This window comes from Carcharodon carcharias, chromosome 8, assembly GCF_017639515.1.
Source record: "Carcharodon carcharias isolate sCarCar2 chromosome 8, sCarCar2.pri, whole genome shotgun sequence".
Lineage (NCBI taxonomy): Eukaryota > Metazoa > Chordata > Chondrichthyes > Lamniformes > Lamnidae > Carcharodon > Carcharodon carcharias.
The window spans coordinates 173,333,591-173,349,651 of NC_054474.1; the positions used below are offsets into that span (position 1 = coordinate 173,333,591).

General features: G+C 38.3%; 1 protein-coding gene across 8 annotated transcripts in view; it reads left to right on the forward strand.

Annotated features, from left to right (window-relative positions):
* The window catches only part of LOC121281034 (DENN domain-containing protein 1A-like), a 607,528-nt gene that overhangs the window by 310,251 nt on the left and 281,216 nt on the right, over positions 1–16,061 (forward strand). For all 8 annotated transcript variants that reach the window (XM_041193614.1, XM_041193619.1, XM_041193616.1 and 5 more), the window contains exon 9: positions 5,565–5,675. In XM_041193614.1, the coding sequence (XP_041049548.1) occupies positions 5,565–5,675 (111 nt within the window). The remainder of the gene's footprint in view (positions 1–5,564; positions 5,676–16,061) is intronic.

Sequence of the window (16,061 nt, forward strand, 5' to 3'; positions counted from 1 at the left end):
GTATCCATAACACATTCCTTATGGTACATATAAAACACATTTCTTTATTAAAAAGCCTATTCTGCCAAAATTTAGAAAAAAAACTGCCTCAGTGTATACTATAGTATTATGACCACAATTAATCTGGCAATTAACAGTAGACAACAAAATCACCAACATCATTTGGTCACTCACAATACATGAATGGACCTTGACCAACTTCATTGCGGATTAAGAACACCATAGATCCTGTCAGTAATCCCTACCAGAAACATAGCTAGGAATAAAATAAGAAGCTATAAAAACTGTGCAACATACATTAAACTTGAAAAAGGGAATGACCTCAAAGTTATAAAACCTAAACTTTGGGTTCAGATTGCTGTTAGAAATTATTTAAACTTTGCTCTTAAATCTTATGATTTAATGTAAATGCCTTGACTAGGTCATGGGTGTCCATTATTCTGTGTGTAAGTTTCACCGTATTCCAATGTTATAAATCAGCCACTCAAATAAAAATATAGAGACAGACTAAATCCAACTGTATACAGGATGCAATGCTGCCACAGCCTATGCTCAAAATTGCCCCCAAACATTTTCTCAAGAAACATACAATGAGATTGCATATTTTCACCAAGGATCTCAACGGTCACTTTAAAATAAAATTATCCCTCTTACATGACAGCTGTCCCCACCAATAAGTTTTGCCTAGAGAAACAAGAGACAGGAAGAAAAAAAAGGCATTCTCTTGCACTCAAAAGCCTACAGTCATTCACATTAACCACAGCTTCAACTAACATTGCTACATCACAAGACAAATGAGCATTACAGTGAGTCTGTTTGTACTTCAGATACCTTATGAAAGTCAGGTTCAAGATTTCAAAATAACACCCCACTCATTTGAACAGGGTACAGAATCTTTTATTAAAAAGCTTAAGAATTTAAATATCTGTGTTTATTTCTATTGGACCTGCAATTGAATTCCTAGAGTTTGTAATTAGGCCCACAAGCTTGCCTTTCTAAATTTAAATGCCCCTATCCTTAGCAATACTAGGCATATTTGCAGTTGGTGTATTTTGTACTGCCTCTATTTAAGCCAGAATGTTAGAGGGGGGGGCAAAAAAACAGTATTTGACTTAGCATATGACCTACTCCAAATTCCAACACTACCCACTCAAACTTGTCTTTCTCATGAAAATGTGGAGGATATATTTCAAAACACAATTCCTGATTTCCATTAGTTAGCTTTGATATGACAGATCAAGAAAGGATTGTAAACAGTAAATCAGTGTTTTGTTCCAATAGTGCCAATGACCCTCATGGGAAGGGAACAGAAAGCTGCATAGAGACTGAATAGGAAACCTTACCTAGAGGTAGAGCTCAGGCTGCATTCCATATGAATTGAGAAGTGAGAAACAGGTCATCTACATGGCTAAGACATTTCAGGTAGATTTTTTCCAGTTTCAGGCAAACATACAGAAAATGTATCTTGTATATCATATGCCAATTACTCTCAGAGTATGACCTGCCACCTTCAAAGATCTATGCATTTGAAACCCCAGGTTCATCTGATCCTGCAGACTGTTTCAAACTGTGCCGTTAAATATAGATTTGCTTCTCCTTACGCCTCCTGTCAAAATGCTTCACCCAACACTTCTCTGTATTAAAGAAAGACTTGCATTTATATAGCACCCTTCATTACCACCAGATATCTCAAAGTGCCCTCCAACCAATTAAGAACACTTTGAAATGTAATCACCATTATAATGGAGGAAACAGAGCAGTTAAGTGGTATGCAGCAAGCTACCCCAAACAGCAACGTGTTAACAACCAGATAAACTATTTTTAGTGAGGCTGATTGGGGGATAAATATTGACCAGAACACTGGGGATACCTCTCCTGCTCTTCTTCGAAATATTCAGGTCCACCTTTGAGGGCAGACGGGGCCTCAATTTAATGTCTCATCTCTCGAACAGTACAGCAGTGCATCAGTACTGCATATGAGTGTCAACCTTGATGCTTGTGCTGAAGTCTTGGAGTCCATCAGCCATTTGTCTGCCCATTCTTTTAGCCTACCTATGTCCTGTTGCAGTTGATTGGTATCACCTTCACTGTTCACCACACCTCCAAACTGAATATCATCAGCAAATTATAAACCAGCCTTTTATGTGGCACTTTATCAAATGCTTTCTTAAAATCCATATAGACAACATCCACTGCATTCCCTTCATCAATCATCTCTGTTACTTAATGAAAAAATCCCATTAGATTAGTCAAACAATATCTGCCCTTTACAAATCTGTGCTAGTTCTCCTTACTCAACTTAAACCTATTTGAGTGCCTGTTAATTATTTCCCTGATTATTGTTTCTAAAAACATATCCACCACTGATGTTAAACTGACCGGCCTGTAGCTACTACACATGTCCTTACAGCCTTCCTTGAACAAGAGTACAAGATTTGCCATTTTCCAACCCTCTAGCACCTCCCCCATATCTAAACTGTGGCAAGCCCTCTGCTATCTTCATCCCCACTTCCTTTAGCAACCTAGATACAAGTCAGCAGACCAGGCAACTTGTGCACTTTAAGAATAACCAGCCTTTTCAGTACATCCTGCTTATCAATTTTCACCCTATCCATTACCTTTACCATCTCTGTTTCTACTGATATTTTGTCAGTTTCCTCTTCCTTAGTAAACAGCAAACAAGTATTTATTGGGTATTCTAGCCCTGCCCTGTGTCTCTAAGCATATATCACTTTATTTGCCCCAACTAGGTTCCACTCTACTTCTTACTATCCACTTATTTATATGCTGGTAGAAGATTTTTTGGGTTCCCTTTTTATGTTTCATAGGATTCCATAGGATATATGGCACAGAAACAGGCCATTCAGCCCCAGCAGTCCATACCAGTGCGTGTGCTCCACTCTAGCTTCTGCCCATCTTTCCTCATTTGAATCTACCATTGTAACCATCTATTCCCTTCTCCCTCACCTGCTTGTTCAACTTCCCCTTAAACCTATTTGTACTGTTCACTTCAACCACACCCTATGGTTGTGAGTTCCACATTCTCACTTTATTTTGGGTAAAGAAGCTTCTTCTGAATTCCCAATTGGATTTCTTGGTGACTATCTTATATTAATGTCCTCTACTTCTGCTCTTCCCCACAAGAGCATATCCACTCAATCGAAGCTATTTATAAATTTAACGACCTCTATTAGGTCACCATAAGTCTTTTTTCAAGCGAAAAGAGACCAGCTTGTTAATTCTTTCCTGAAATGTATATCCACACATTTCTGATACCATTCTTGTATATTTTCTCTGCACCCTCTTCAATGCCTCTATAAGCTTTTTACAATATGGTGACCAGAACTGCATGCAGGTCCAACCAAGGTTTGGTACAGGTTCAACATAACTGCACTACTTTTCAATTCTATCTCTTTAGAAATAAACTAGTGCTTGGTTTGCTTTTTTATGACTTTGCTAACCCGTGGTGCAGCTTTTAGTCACTGCTGTATTTGTACTATGAGATGGCTTTGTTCCTCTACCCCACCTAGACTGGCATCTTCCAAGTAATAAATGACGTCCCTATTTTTCCTATCAAAATGTACTGCCTCATATTTATCTGGGTTGAGCTTCATTTGCCAATTATTTGCCCATTTTGCAAGTTTATTAATGTCCTCTTCTAATTTGTTGCCGTCATCTGAAAATTTAGAAACTGTGTTTTTGATTCCCAAGTCCAAATCGTTTATCTAAATTGTAAACAGCAATGGTCCCAGCACTGATCCTGTGGAACATCGCTCCCCATTTCTGCCACTCTGAATAACTATCCCTTACTCCCACTCTTCGCTTTCTGTCTTGAAGCCAACTAGCAATCTATTTGTCACTTGTGCCCTGATTTCACAGTCTCTGACCTTATCCATTAGTCTATTATGGGGTACCTTATTGAAGGCCTTCTGAAAATCCAGATAAATTACACCTATTGCATTTACATTGCCTACACTCTTGATTACTTCCTGAAAATATTCAATGAAGTTAGTCAAGCAAAATTTTCTCTTTTGAAATCCATGCTGACTATTCATTATTATATTTCTCATTTCTATTTCTCATGATCTTCTATTTCCCTTAGTAAAGACTGCTTTATATATTCTAACGTTGATGTTAAGCTGACTGGCCCATAATTCCCTGGACATCTTCTGTCCTGCTTCTTAAATATGGAAATTATATTATCTGTCCGCCAGTCCTCTAGCACCATAGCTTTTTCTAATAAATTATTAAATATGTGTAGTTAGGCCACTCTATTTTCATATTCCTTTTTCGCTAGTCTTATTTTCTTCTTCACTTCCATTCTCAACTTCGTGTTTGTTGGTCCTTGTTTGAAAAATTCACCTGACTTGCATCATACACCCTATGTTTTTGTTTCATCATACTCTCTATCTCCCTCGACACCCAGGGAGCCCTGGTTTTGCTTCTCCTGCCTTTCCATCTTGTTGGAATGTACCTGAAGCATCTTTTCCTTAAAGAGCACTCATTTTCTACTGCGGTTTTTCCAGGCAAGCCTTGTGTTTCCATTTTAGACTGATTAGATCCCCCCTCATTCCATTGAAGTTAGCCCTCTTTCAATTTAGAATTTCTACTTTAGATTGATCCTTGCTCTCTTCTATTACTAACTAAACCTTTTGATACGATGGTCTTGCAAAACACTTTGCAGACATATCCATTGTGAGAAACATACGTTTCTTCCTAAATGGATACAGGAAGGATAGTGACTTAATGAAATTCATCACATCCAAGATCCAAGAATGCCCCTTCCTGACACTCATTGCAATCTCCCTTCTTGGCAGGACAAATAACCTGTTTGCATACTTCGTTTCCTGTCCTGTTGTGATCAGGAAAATTAGGAGGCAGATCATGGTGTCTCCAGAATCACACTTATTGGACCTCGTATCCCTTCTCGCCATTCTAAACTGTATGATTATCTGCCTGATGTGGGAAGTGTGATATAAACCACCCTATTATGATGGCCTGTGAAAGGAACAGCCTGAGGGTACCACTTTCCAGATGTAAATTATGTCATGTCATAAAATCACCCGAAGGGTAGGTTCACTCAATGGTACGACTTTAAAAGAATACGCTTTTTAAATCATGTACCCTTTAGAAATTAGGCCATCTGCATTTGTGAATGACAAGTAATGATTGAAAACCATTGAATAACTTTTTGTTCATAAACATATAAAGCAAATTTTCTATTTTGTTATAAAAATAGATGTTGCATTTTTTTTGAAAAGTGGTCAATTGTCTTTTGCTTTCGCTGCAATACTAAATCAGCTATGCAGAATCCAACATGGTGTACTGGTAGATGGGAGGTTGGCATTCAAAAATATGATCAGTAATAAAAAAAAAATTCTGATTTGTACAAACAACATTCTTTTAGACGGATTGAAAAAGGAAGAAACTTGTAACATATTGGAAACAATCTTTGTTTTGATGTTTTTTTCTTTCCATACTATTGGCGATTTGTTCCATAAATATGCAGGGATTGGCACTGGTCTCCTCCTCTTTTAAATTCTGAAAATGTTTTTTCCTTTCAGAGAAACCTGACAGAGTATTTTGTAGCTGTAGATGTCAACAACATGCTCCATCTTTATGCCAGTATGTTGTATGAACGTCGAGTCCTCATCTCCTGCAGCAAACTAAGCACTGTAAGTAGTACTGACAGCAGCAAAGCGTAAACTTAGCAAATCGTTATAGCATTGTCAAAGAGACTTGTTTAATGCAGCATGTAGATATTATCCGGATTATATATAAAAAAGATATACACTGACAATACACTTAATGGAGGGATGGGGTGAGCCTAAAATAAACTAAAAACTCAGGCTGATACTCTACTGTTGCTACTAGTGTAGCAACTGATTCCCCCCAAATTCCAAAGAACACACTCATCTATCAAGAAATGGCTCCAACCCAATGTGTAATGCTACTATGCTACTCATAAAAATGGCTGTTTACGTACCTGCTTGTTTGTAACTATAAGTGGCATCTATGTATGTATTAAGGCATTCGTAAAAAGGAAATGAAAAGAGTATATCAAAGCTGTTCCAGTAAGTTTGTTTCTAGCATCATTATGTCTAACCTCTCAAGGTTAGCTTGAAGGAGTGGTGATAATCTGCCTGCAGCTCCTGCCAGCATTGTGTAATTTACTATAATAATAATATAAAAACAAAAAAACTGCGGATGCTGGAAATCCAAAACAAAAACAGAATTACCTGGAAAAACTCAGCAGGTCTGGCAGCATCGGCGGAGAAGAAAAGAGTTGACGTTTCGAGTCCTCATGACCCTTCGACAGAACTTCGGCAGTTCTGTCGAAGGGTCATAAGGTTACTCGAAACGTCAACTCTTTTCTTCGCCGCCGATGCTGCCAGACCTGCTGAGTTTTTCCAGGTAATTCTGTTTTTGTTTTGTGTAATTTACTGTTCAATGGGTGTACACGAGCAAAGCATGTTACCTCTGTTGTGATTCAGTCACTCACCCACTCCCCCACATGTTCCCCTTGGAAAGTGTCTAGCTTTTGCTTCATATCTTCCCAAATGGCTTAAGCCAAGGTTACTCATGCCTCATATGCAAATCAAAGACATAGGCCCTTATACACTCTGACCTTAATATCTGTAAAAGGTTAATGTTTTATATCCTTTGTTTTCTTGTTCTTTGCACTATCCATTTGTTGATATAGCTATGTTGGATCTGTTCAGATCATTGTTATATTAGCACTTTAATCTATTCCAAATATAAATTACTTACATGCTATGGTACTTTTAATGGCTTTTTGGCATTCAGAACAGTAATTGTAAACCAAATGTAACTCATCAGAACTGTCTTAAAATTGATCAATGATTGCTGCTAGAGAATGAAGTTTACTTGACTGAAAGAAGTCAATTTCCTGTTAACATTAATGTTCCCTTGAGAAAAAAAATCTAACAAAATCGTAGTGCTTTCCATATAAGGAGAATTTCAGGAGACATGGTACTTGCACCGATCCAAGTTTAGAAATGCCATGATATATTGTTGATTGTGTTTTTTTAAGCAGTAGTTTGGCTTAACTGTATTCCCAATAGTCCTGAAGACAACAGCTGCAAAGTAAAAACCACCCACTCAGATGTCTGATATAGAAGATTTTGTTTCTTTGGACTCAACTCCAGCTGCTACTGTGGCCACAAGCTTAAATGTTTGTGTCATCATAAAGGTGCAAGAACATTTCTGTTGATGGCTCAGTTGATTGTGCAACTGAGCAGTTCAAACCAAAGGGCCCCAAGTTTGATGAATGTGCTGTGTCACGTTCGCTTATCACAACCAAGATGGCAATTAGCCCCAGTGCGTTTAGGCTAAAGACCTCTGTGCAACACCTCGAAATATTTAAAAATATTTGGATGTGCAATATAAATGAAACCTGTTGAAAAAAAACATTTTGGGTTCCTGTTCCTAACTGATATGGATTGAGCCCTATGAAAAAAGGGGTCAGGACAAGATTGAGCACTGTAATGATCATAGCAGAATAGCTTGCTAGAACTCACTATCAAGGTACCAGTAACCACGGAACTGTATCCCAGAAAGAAATCAGCAGTCTTGGGAAAAAAGAAATGTCTCAGGATAAAAATAGACGCAGGAAATGTAATTCTTTATGGAATGTGCAAGATATTCAATGTTTAAAATGTAAACTTTCTATAATTTGCTAGGTGTAAAAATACAGTTTCAATGCTCAAATTTTGGTTTGTTTTGTTCATTTTTAACTCAGTTTCCCTTCATATTGATAGAATCAGGACAAATGGTTTTCTGCCACTTTTCATCTGTCAGGAAGTCCTTGAGCACTATTCTGCCACCTCGATGACATAAAGGACTCTTATCAACTATGTTTACTTCATATTCTTCTGACAGTGCTTAGGCTCAATATTACTTAGGCTTCCATCAAGTACTAGAATGATGAAAGCTCTGAAAGATCGAAAAGCACTATCACTCTCAAAGATGGTTTCACATCAATGAAATTATGGTCATATTTCACTCGCACTTCAGATACACATACTGAATTTTTTTTCCCTTGTACTAATCAATAAGTTCTAATGTATTGCTGAACAGAAATTGGCAGCATCTTCCCATATTATAGGTTTTTGCAGTGTTAAAACATAATGAAATTTTTCCTTCAAGTTGCTACACAGCACAAAACAGCTGTGTTACTTGTCATATAGCTGACACCATTCAGAAATCAAGCTTACCATGTTTTGGGAAAATGGTGATGTTTTCATTACATTTGATTTCACAATATGAATATATCCACATAAATAAGGAAGTTAATGGTGTACTTCGTTTCCTATAAAAGTAATATAAGCTCAGCAATTTGCTTCTGTAAAGATGGTAGTATAATATTTCTACAATAATGTTCAATGTCATAAATGGGTGCTGAGTGGTACTTTAATTAAAATCTAAAGAATGTGCAATGTGGACAGTTATTTTAAATATTTTGCCTGTTTATTTTACTTGGATGAGCATTCAGAATATGCGTCTACATTAATGTTTTGAAGCTGAAGCATGAGTAGGTTTCACAAACATACTAGGGATTATTTTACGTTTGTTGTTTTGACCAGGCTGAAGATTTACTTTTCGTAGCTTTTTTTTTACACAAAGCATCTGGCATTGATATGAGTAAGCACAGCTCTGAGCACTGGAATTACTTCCCTAAACCCCTCAGCCTTTCTCCGCGCTGTCCTCCTTTAGGATCCTTAAAACCTACCACTTTGATCTCGCTTTTGGCCATCTGCCCTGATATATCCTTCTGTGGCTCCGAATCAAAAACAATTATTGGTAATGCTCTCGTTAAGGGCGTTGGGGTGTTTTACTACTTTAAAGGTAGTTTATAAAAACAAGTTGTTGATGTGAGAGAGAGCATGGAAGCATTCAGCTGGTACCTTACCAAGCTTAAACCACTAACCTAAGATTGTGAAATATGTTGTATAAATGTCTGCTGAGCATTGCCCAGTTGCAGTGAGCTTTTCTCCGTGGCATCATGACTGTATCGTAATTACCAAACAGGAAGAGGAAGAGGAATGTTAGGAAGAAAATTATGTGTGTGTTGGGGAAAATTTGCAATTTCTGCTCAGTGAGGGGCAGGACATATTTTGCTGGCTGTAGAATTATTTCAGTATTTACAAACATGCTTGTTATTAAGGCAACTAACTGGAGAGAGGGGGTGTGAAGGGGAAGTTGCTGAAGTTTTGACAGTTTGATGAATTAATAAGCTGTTGATATTGATGATAAAGATCTTGTAAAAACAACAAGAATGAATTACCAGGGTAGCATTGGTAACAGTTGGAACAGATTTCTTGAAGCAAACCTAGAAAGAACGTAATAATATGAGAATAATACTTCCCTTAAATTCACGCAGTTGAAAATATTGTACCGGTCTCATCCTATGGAGATTGTCTAGGTAATTTTAATAATTTGAAATGTTATTGTAGTGGACTTCATTTATATATCATAAAGGTGTATCTTAATGCAGAGCCTTGAAAAAGGATACAATAGAATCTGTAAAATATAGGCTGGGAATACTGAGAAATCCAATTTAGCACTTCTTAGGATGTGACAAACCAGTTTCTTTTGTTTGAATTACTTTGCAGTATTAGAAGAGTCAGAAGTTACCTTATGTTTCATAGCTCTCCTTTAGAACTGTTTTAACAAATAGACTATATGGAAGTGTTCAATAGTATATAATAACAACCTGCATTAATATAACAACACCTTTAACATATAAAAATGTTCCTAGGCACTTTATGGAAGTGTAATTGGAGAAAGATTGATCTGATCCCAGAAAGAGCTATTCGGAAAGTGACCAAAAGTTTTGGCCAAAGAGGTAGATTTTAAGAAGGGTTTTAAAGCATGAGAGGGAGGTGGCAAAGTGGTTTAGGCAGAAAATTTTAGAGCTGAGGGCCTAGACTGTTGAAAGCATGGTAGCCAGTGGTGGGACAAAGGAATGTGGAGGATGCACAAGAGTTCAGAATTGGAGAGATGCACAGTTCACAGAGGGTGTGAGGCTGCAGATGGTTACAGACACATGAAAGGACATGGTCATGAAGGGATTTAAATGGCAGGATGCAAATTTTAACTATGAGGTATTGGGGGACCAAGAGCCAATGTTGGTCAGTGAGGACAGGATGAGAAAGATTTATGAACATATGCACATACTAACATATCAATTAGGAGCAGGAGTCGGCTATTCAGCCCCTTGAGACTACTCCACCATTCAGTAAGATCATGACTGATCTGATTGTGGCCTCAAATCCACATTCCCTACCCATAGCAACCTTTGATTCCAATGTTGGTCAAGAATTTATCTATCTCTGCCTTAAAAATATTCAGTAACTCTGCCTCCACTGCTCTCTGGGGAAGAGAGTTTCAAAAACTCACCACCCTCTGAGAGAAAAAAACTTCTCCTCATCTTTGTCTTAAATGGGCAACATCTTATTTTTAAACAGTGACCCCTAGTTCTAGATTCTCCCACAAAAGGAAACATCCTTTTCACACCCACCCTGTCAAGTCCCCTCAGAATCTTACGGTTCAATAAGATCACCTCTCATTCTTCTGAACTCCATTGGATACAGGCTGACCCTGTACAACCTTTCTTCATAAGGTAATCCCACCTATCTCAGGTATCAGTCAAGTGAATATTCTCTGAACTGCTTCTAACGCATTTATATAATTTCTTAAATAAAGATACCAACACTGCACTCCAGCTTTGGTCTCGCCAATGCCCTGTACAACCGTAGCAAAACATCCCTACATTTTATATTTCGTTACATTTGCAATAAATGACAACATTCCATTTGCCTTCCTAATCACTTGCTGTACATGCATACTAACTTTTTCTGATTCATGTACCAGGATACCCAGATCCCCCTGTCAGAGTGCAAGAAAGGTTATAGGCAGCAGAGTGTTGAGCAGTGAAAGAGAATAAGCCATTTTATAATGTTTACAAGAACAACATTAATTATTAAAATTACAAAAACTGCAGAATGTTAAGAGAGGTAATGTTATCAGTTAACTTTCCTTTAAAAGGGAAACTTACCCACGATTATCAGAAGGATTTGAGATGTAAAGTACTAGTATAATTTACGACATTGAAAGGCATTTGTCCCTTCTTTTATACCTCAATCCTGCAATCTTGCCATGGACCTGTACCTTCCTATATGGAAAAAGTAGCGTGAAAGGGCTGTTAATTGGTCCATTTTTGGTTGCATTCATTTTTAAAAAACTTTTTATACTTCTGTAAGTTTATTGCCATTACATTGTGCTTATATCATTTATCTAAAAGCTTTAAGCTATTTTACATCGGTACAGATTTTAATAATTCTGTTTATTCCTGTTAATTTAAAGAATGACCATTCACCTTCAAATAATTTGCCAAGCAGCAATCTGAAATCTACTACTCATTCTGCAAAAGTATTTCGTGTGCAGTTGAACTGGAAATGGCTGCGCATAATTCAGGCAGGTAAGGGCTTGGAAGTGGGGAGAACTCATGGTGCCAAGTCCTTGCCCCTTCTCTGCTTGTCAAAATATTGCTTGGTGTGGAGGCTGAAGTATTATTGCATTTGTATTTCCTATCATTTGCATCCCAGTCGTGCTGCGCAGCAGAGTTACCTTTACATCCATTACCGTTGCGAACAGCCTTGGAGGCAGTGATTGATTGCATCCAAGAAAGAACATAATAGAGAACCTGGCCCTTTTTAAAATGTTTTAAATGTGGCATAAAATTTGCAGCCAAGGCTATGCAATCACAAGCTGAAATTGTAACTTGTTTCTGTTTACTTTTAAGAATAATAAACTGGGATAATAAATTTGGTGTTGTTTTTTTACATTAACTGCCTGAACAATATTTTTCTTGCCCTACTTTGTGTAAAGGCTCCATTTCTTCCTCCCAGTTTCCCCATCCCCAAGTATATGCCTGGATGATGCTACTTGGATCCAGAGCTTCTGAAGTGTCTTCTTTTACTCAGCTGAATACTTCCCTTCACAGTGGTAGATTGGATTCTTGACTGGGTCCTGTGTTCCTCTAACTTCTCCACACTCCTCCCCGCCCCGCCTCAAATATGACGGCATTCCTCTTGTGCTTACTTCCCTGCACTAGACTCTGTAATTGCTAGATCACCTTCCACCACCTCCCCAGCATAATCCCACCTCTCCTCTCTGCTTTCCAAAAAGATAATTCCTCCCAAAATGCTGTGGTTCATTCTTTTGCAATTTTATCACCATCTGTCCTTCACTTGCACCTTCCCTGTGAGCGTAAAAGTTGCAATACCTGTCCATTCACCTACCCCTAAACCAGTGCCCAAGGCCCCAAATACTCTTGCCATACAAGAGGTAATGATTTACTTATGCTGTATTTGCTACTCACAGCTTGTTCTGTATATTGGGAGACCAAGTGCATATTAGTTGAACTTTGTCAAGAACATTCTTTCTTTCTGCAAATCCAAACCTGAGCTCTCATAATCCAAGGGCTTCATAGCCAAGTGTAGTCACTTGTTATGTAAGCAACACAGCAGCCAATTTGCATACTATGGGTAAAAGACTCGAGTGCTGACTCCTTTCACAGAGGGTAGTTAACATAAGCAAGCAAGCTTTTGATAAGTTGGATGTAAGTGAGAATTGATGAATGACGAAAGGTTTGTCGATAAGACTCTGAACACTACTTTAAAGAACAAAAGGACGTGAAAGCAGTAATACCAAAATGTATGGCAAAAGTGCAGAAAAGGAGTGAATGAAGGAGAACTGGAAATGCTGCAGATATGAAGAAAAGACAAAGGGAGAACTGCCCTGCTATTACCTCCCTCCCTCATGCTGTGGACTAGTCGTGTATTCCTTGCTTTTGTAAAAGTGACTGTAGTTTGAAGTTGCTAGGGTTTTAGCATTTTCTGACTTTTTTATGATTTGCAACATTTCCATCATATTTTAATATTCCTCATTTTCCATTCCTATTTCTTCCCACCTGCTTCCACTTCATTCATTTTCACTTTTGGAGGGTTTGTTTCTGTGTTTGCATCATGTCCAATGCATTTGCGATACTCAGCCGTCTCCATGTCCTCTTGTTCTTTTAATGACTTGTTATTATTGCAATTATCCCCCCGTATTAGCCACTGGGTTTCACCTCTTTTCAATTTTCAGAAAACCCATTTGCTAGCCATTTACCCAACCCCATTCTGCAATAGGCTTTTACCTATTGTGTTCTCTCCCCTTTTATCTGGCTCAACTCTCCTATAAGACTGGCTTTTATTTTCAGTAATGATAAAGGGTTCACCTGTAAAACATTAACCTGTCTTTTGATGTATGCTTATGGATCTGCTGTATGTTTTCAGTATTTTTTTGTTTTTATCTCTTATCAGAAGTTAACAAAATACAATTCATACTTCACATGAAGGTTAAGTTGCAGTGTTTAAACAGAAAGACAAACTTTTTTTATTCGTTCATGGGATGTGGGCATCACTGGCTAGGCCAGCATTTATTGCCCATCCCTAGTAGCCCTTGTTCAGAGGGCATTTAAGAGTCAACTACATGCTGTGGGTCTGGAGTCACATGTAGGCCAGACTGGGTAACGACAGCAGTTTTCTTTCCCTAAAGGACATTGGTGAACCAGATGGATAAAAATGGTTCAAATCCTGCATCAGCCCTTCAAAGGCAAGAGCAACAATCTGCAGCTATGTAGAACCTTTAACTTAGGAAAACACACCAAGTCAGTAGCAAGAGCATTAGCAATAACAATACCGTTGACATTGTGCCACAGAAGAAGGAACCAGGATGGATAACCCAAAGCCTGGTCAAAGAGGTAAGTTTTACAGAGCATCTTAAAGGAGGAGAGAGAGAGTTGGAAAAACTTAGGGATGGAATTCCAGAGATTAGGGCCATGGCAGCCAAAAGCACCGCTGCCACTGGTAAACTGATAAAAAATCTGCTGGAGTGTAGATAATGGATAAGTTACGAAGTTTGAATTTTGGCTCAGGTTGGAAAAGGGCACTTGAGTTATGCACTGTCTGGTTTAGTCTCCACAACTGTGGCAAGGGATGACATCAATAAAGAAGCATATTGAGATTTTGGTGGGAAGCAATGTTACATTTTGGCTCATTCATAATGTTGGAAAAACATCTGACTGGGCAATGATGTTGTGGAGTGAAGGATAATGGCAGCTAGAGGAAGAAAACAAAACTTTGGGCACTCCTTGAGTGATGGTGCAGGGAAGGGATAGAGATGTGCCGGGTGCATTAGGGCAGGTAGGAATGGAACCAATTAAGAGCAAACTCAGAGGTAGACCACAGAAGAAATATGGTGGATGATGCTGCAGTAGAACATGTTGAAAATGATTGATTAAGGAGGAATAGTGAACTGTTATTGTTTGCTAGTGCAGCTTCCATGATGTGGGTAGGGTGAGAATGAACTTGAAGAAATTAAGGAAATATTAGCACAGGCAACAAGTACAAGGGAAGTCAGAGTTGGGATGTAATTAGAGAGAATGAAGAAATCAAGTATGGGCTTTTGTGGAAAGGGCAATGACAATATTTGTGAAGGGTGGGGGAACAATGGAAGAAATAAATATTATAGTGAGCATGAGGATTAGGCATTGTGTTTGTGTGGTCAGGATCTGGATTGTAAGGTGAGGGAGGGAACAGGAATCGTATCTCAGAAAATGAAGGCCAGGCAGGGAAGTGTGGGGTTATTATGCAGTGGACAGTAGGACTGGTAGTGTCAAGGACACTAATTTGAGCAAACAGATAGAATCTTCAGGTTAAAAAAAAGTATTCTTTTGTACCTGACACACATGATGAGGATTGAGGTTCTCCAGGAAGGGATAGAGCAGAAGAGGAATATGCACATGACTTTAGCCTTAATGGTGATCCAGGGTAATAGGAGAATTTTGCCATGGCGGAGGGATGAACAGAGAAAATTAAGTGAAGGTTAAAACCAATGAGGACAAGGAGTAACTTGACCAAAAGACTGTGTGAAGAGAAAAGGCAGGAGATCTCAGCAAGGGGATAACTGTGGCTTAAAAAGATGGTAGGCAATAAGGACTTTAAAGAGGCATAGGTGGCATTGAAGTGAGTGGATTGCATAAATGAGAAGAAATATTGAAAGAAAAGGAAAAAAGGCAGCATTGGTGAGAGGGACGGAGTCATTGGGGTCAACTTCAATCTAACCTGCTCATTGTAAAATTGACGGGATCGGGTGCAATGCTGGTTTTACATTAAAGTCAATGGAGAATAATATTGGTGAAGTCTTTAACCTGGCGTCCCACCTAATCAAGTGGGTTTTCTGCTTGGTGAGTTAGTTTAAAATTACCTCTTTGTCCATATCCAGATTTCACCAGGCCCAGGATGCAAAATCAACTCCCCCCCCGGATGAAGTTGTGGATCAGCAAAAGCATTTGCACCAGAATACAAACATTCTTCAGGGTGACCAGTGGAAAGCAAATCTCAAGTGGAATTTTCCTGTGGAGATAGGATTTCCTATGGTACTGGAGAGCCCTGGAGTCGGTAGCCATTAGCCCCAGGGTAGCTCAGTAGTCATGTCATTTTGATTGAGCATTTTAATTCAGGTCCTTCACACTGCTCAGGCATAGTAACTGTTTAGGTATTGGCACCAGTGGTGAGATTCATGAAAGGTCATCATCACAAGCACTTTTCTATTATAACATTATAATCACCTTTCTGATGTGCCTGGTGATATCTCCCCTGTAGAGTTCACAAATTTAATCCTTCAGACTTCTTTGACATTTCTAATAAGGGCTATGATAATTTGGTGATTTAATACCAAAAAAGAGTTCTAAAGTAAAAAAGAAACAACATGTATCCACATGGTTCATAAAGAAAATTACAGTCGTTTGTAAAACTTGATCAATTTTCTTTAGAGCAGAATTTTAACTTTCAGTATAATTTAACATCATAATTTCTAGATTATACAATCAGAACAATAAAGTTGTCTTTCTACTAATGTTTAAAATAAGTAAATACAAATTCAAATTTTTGATATTTTCAAAACCTGGAAATAGAAATTGCTGCCTTCCC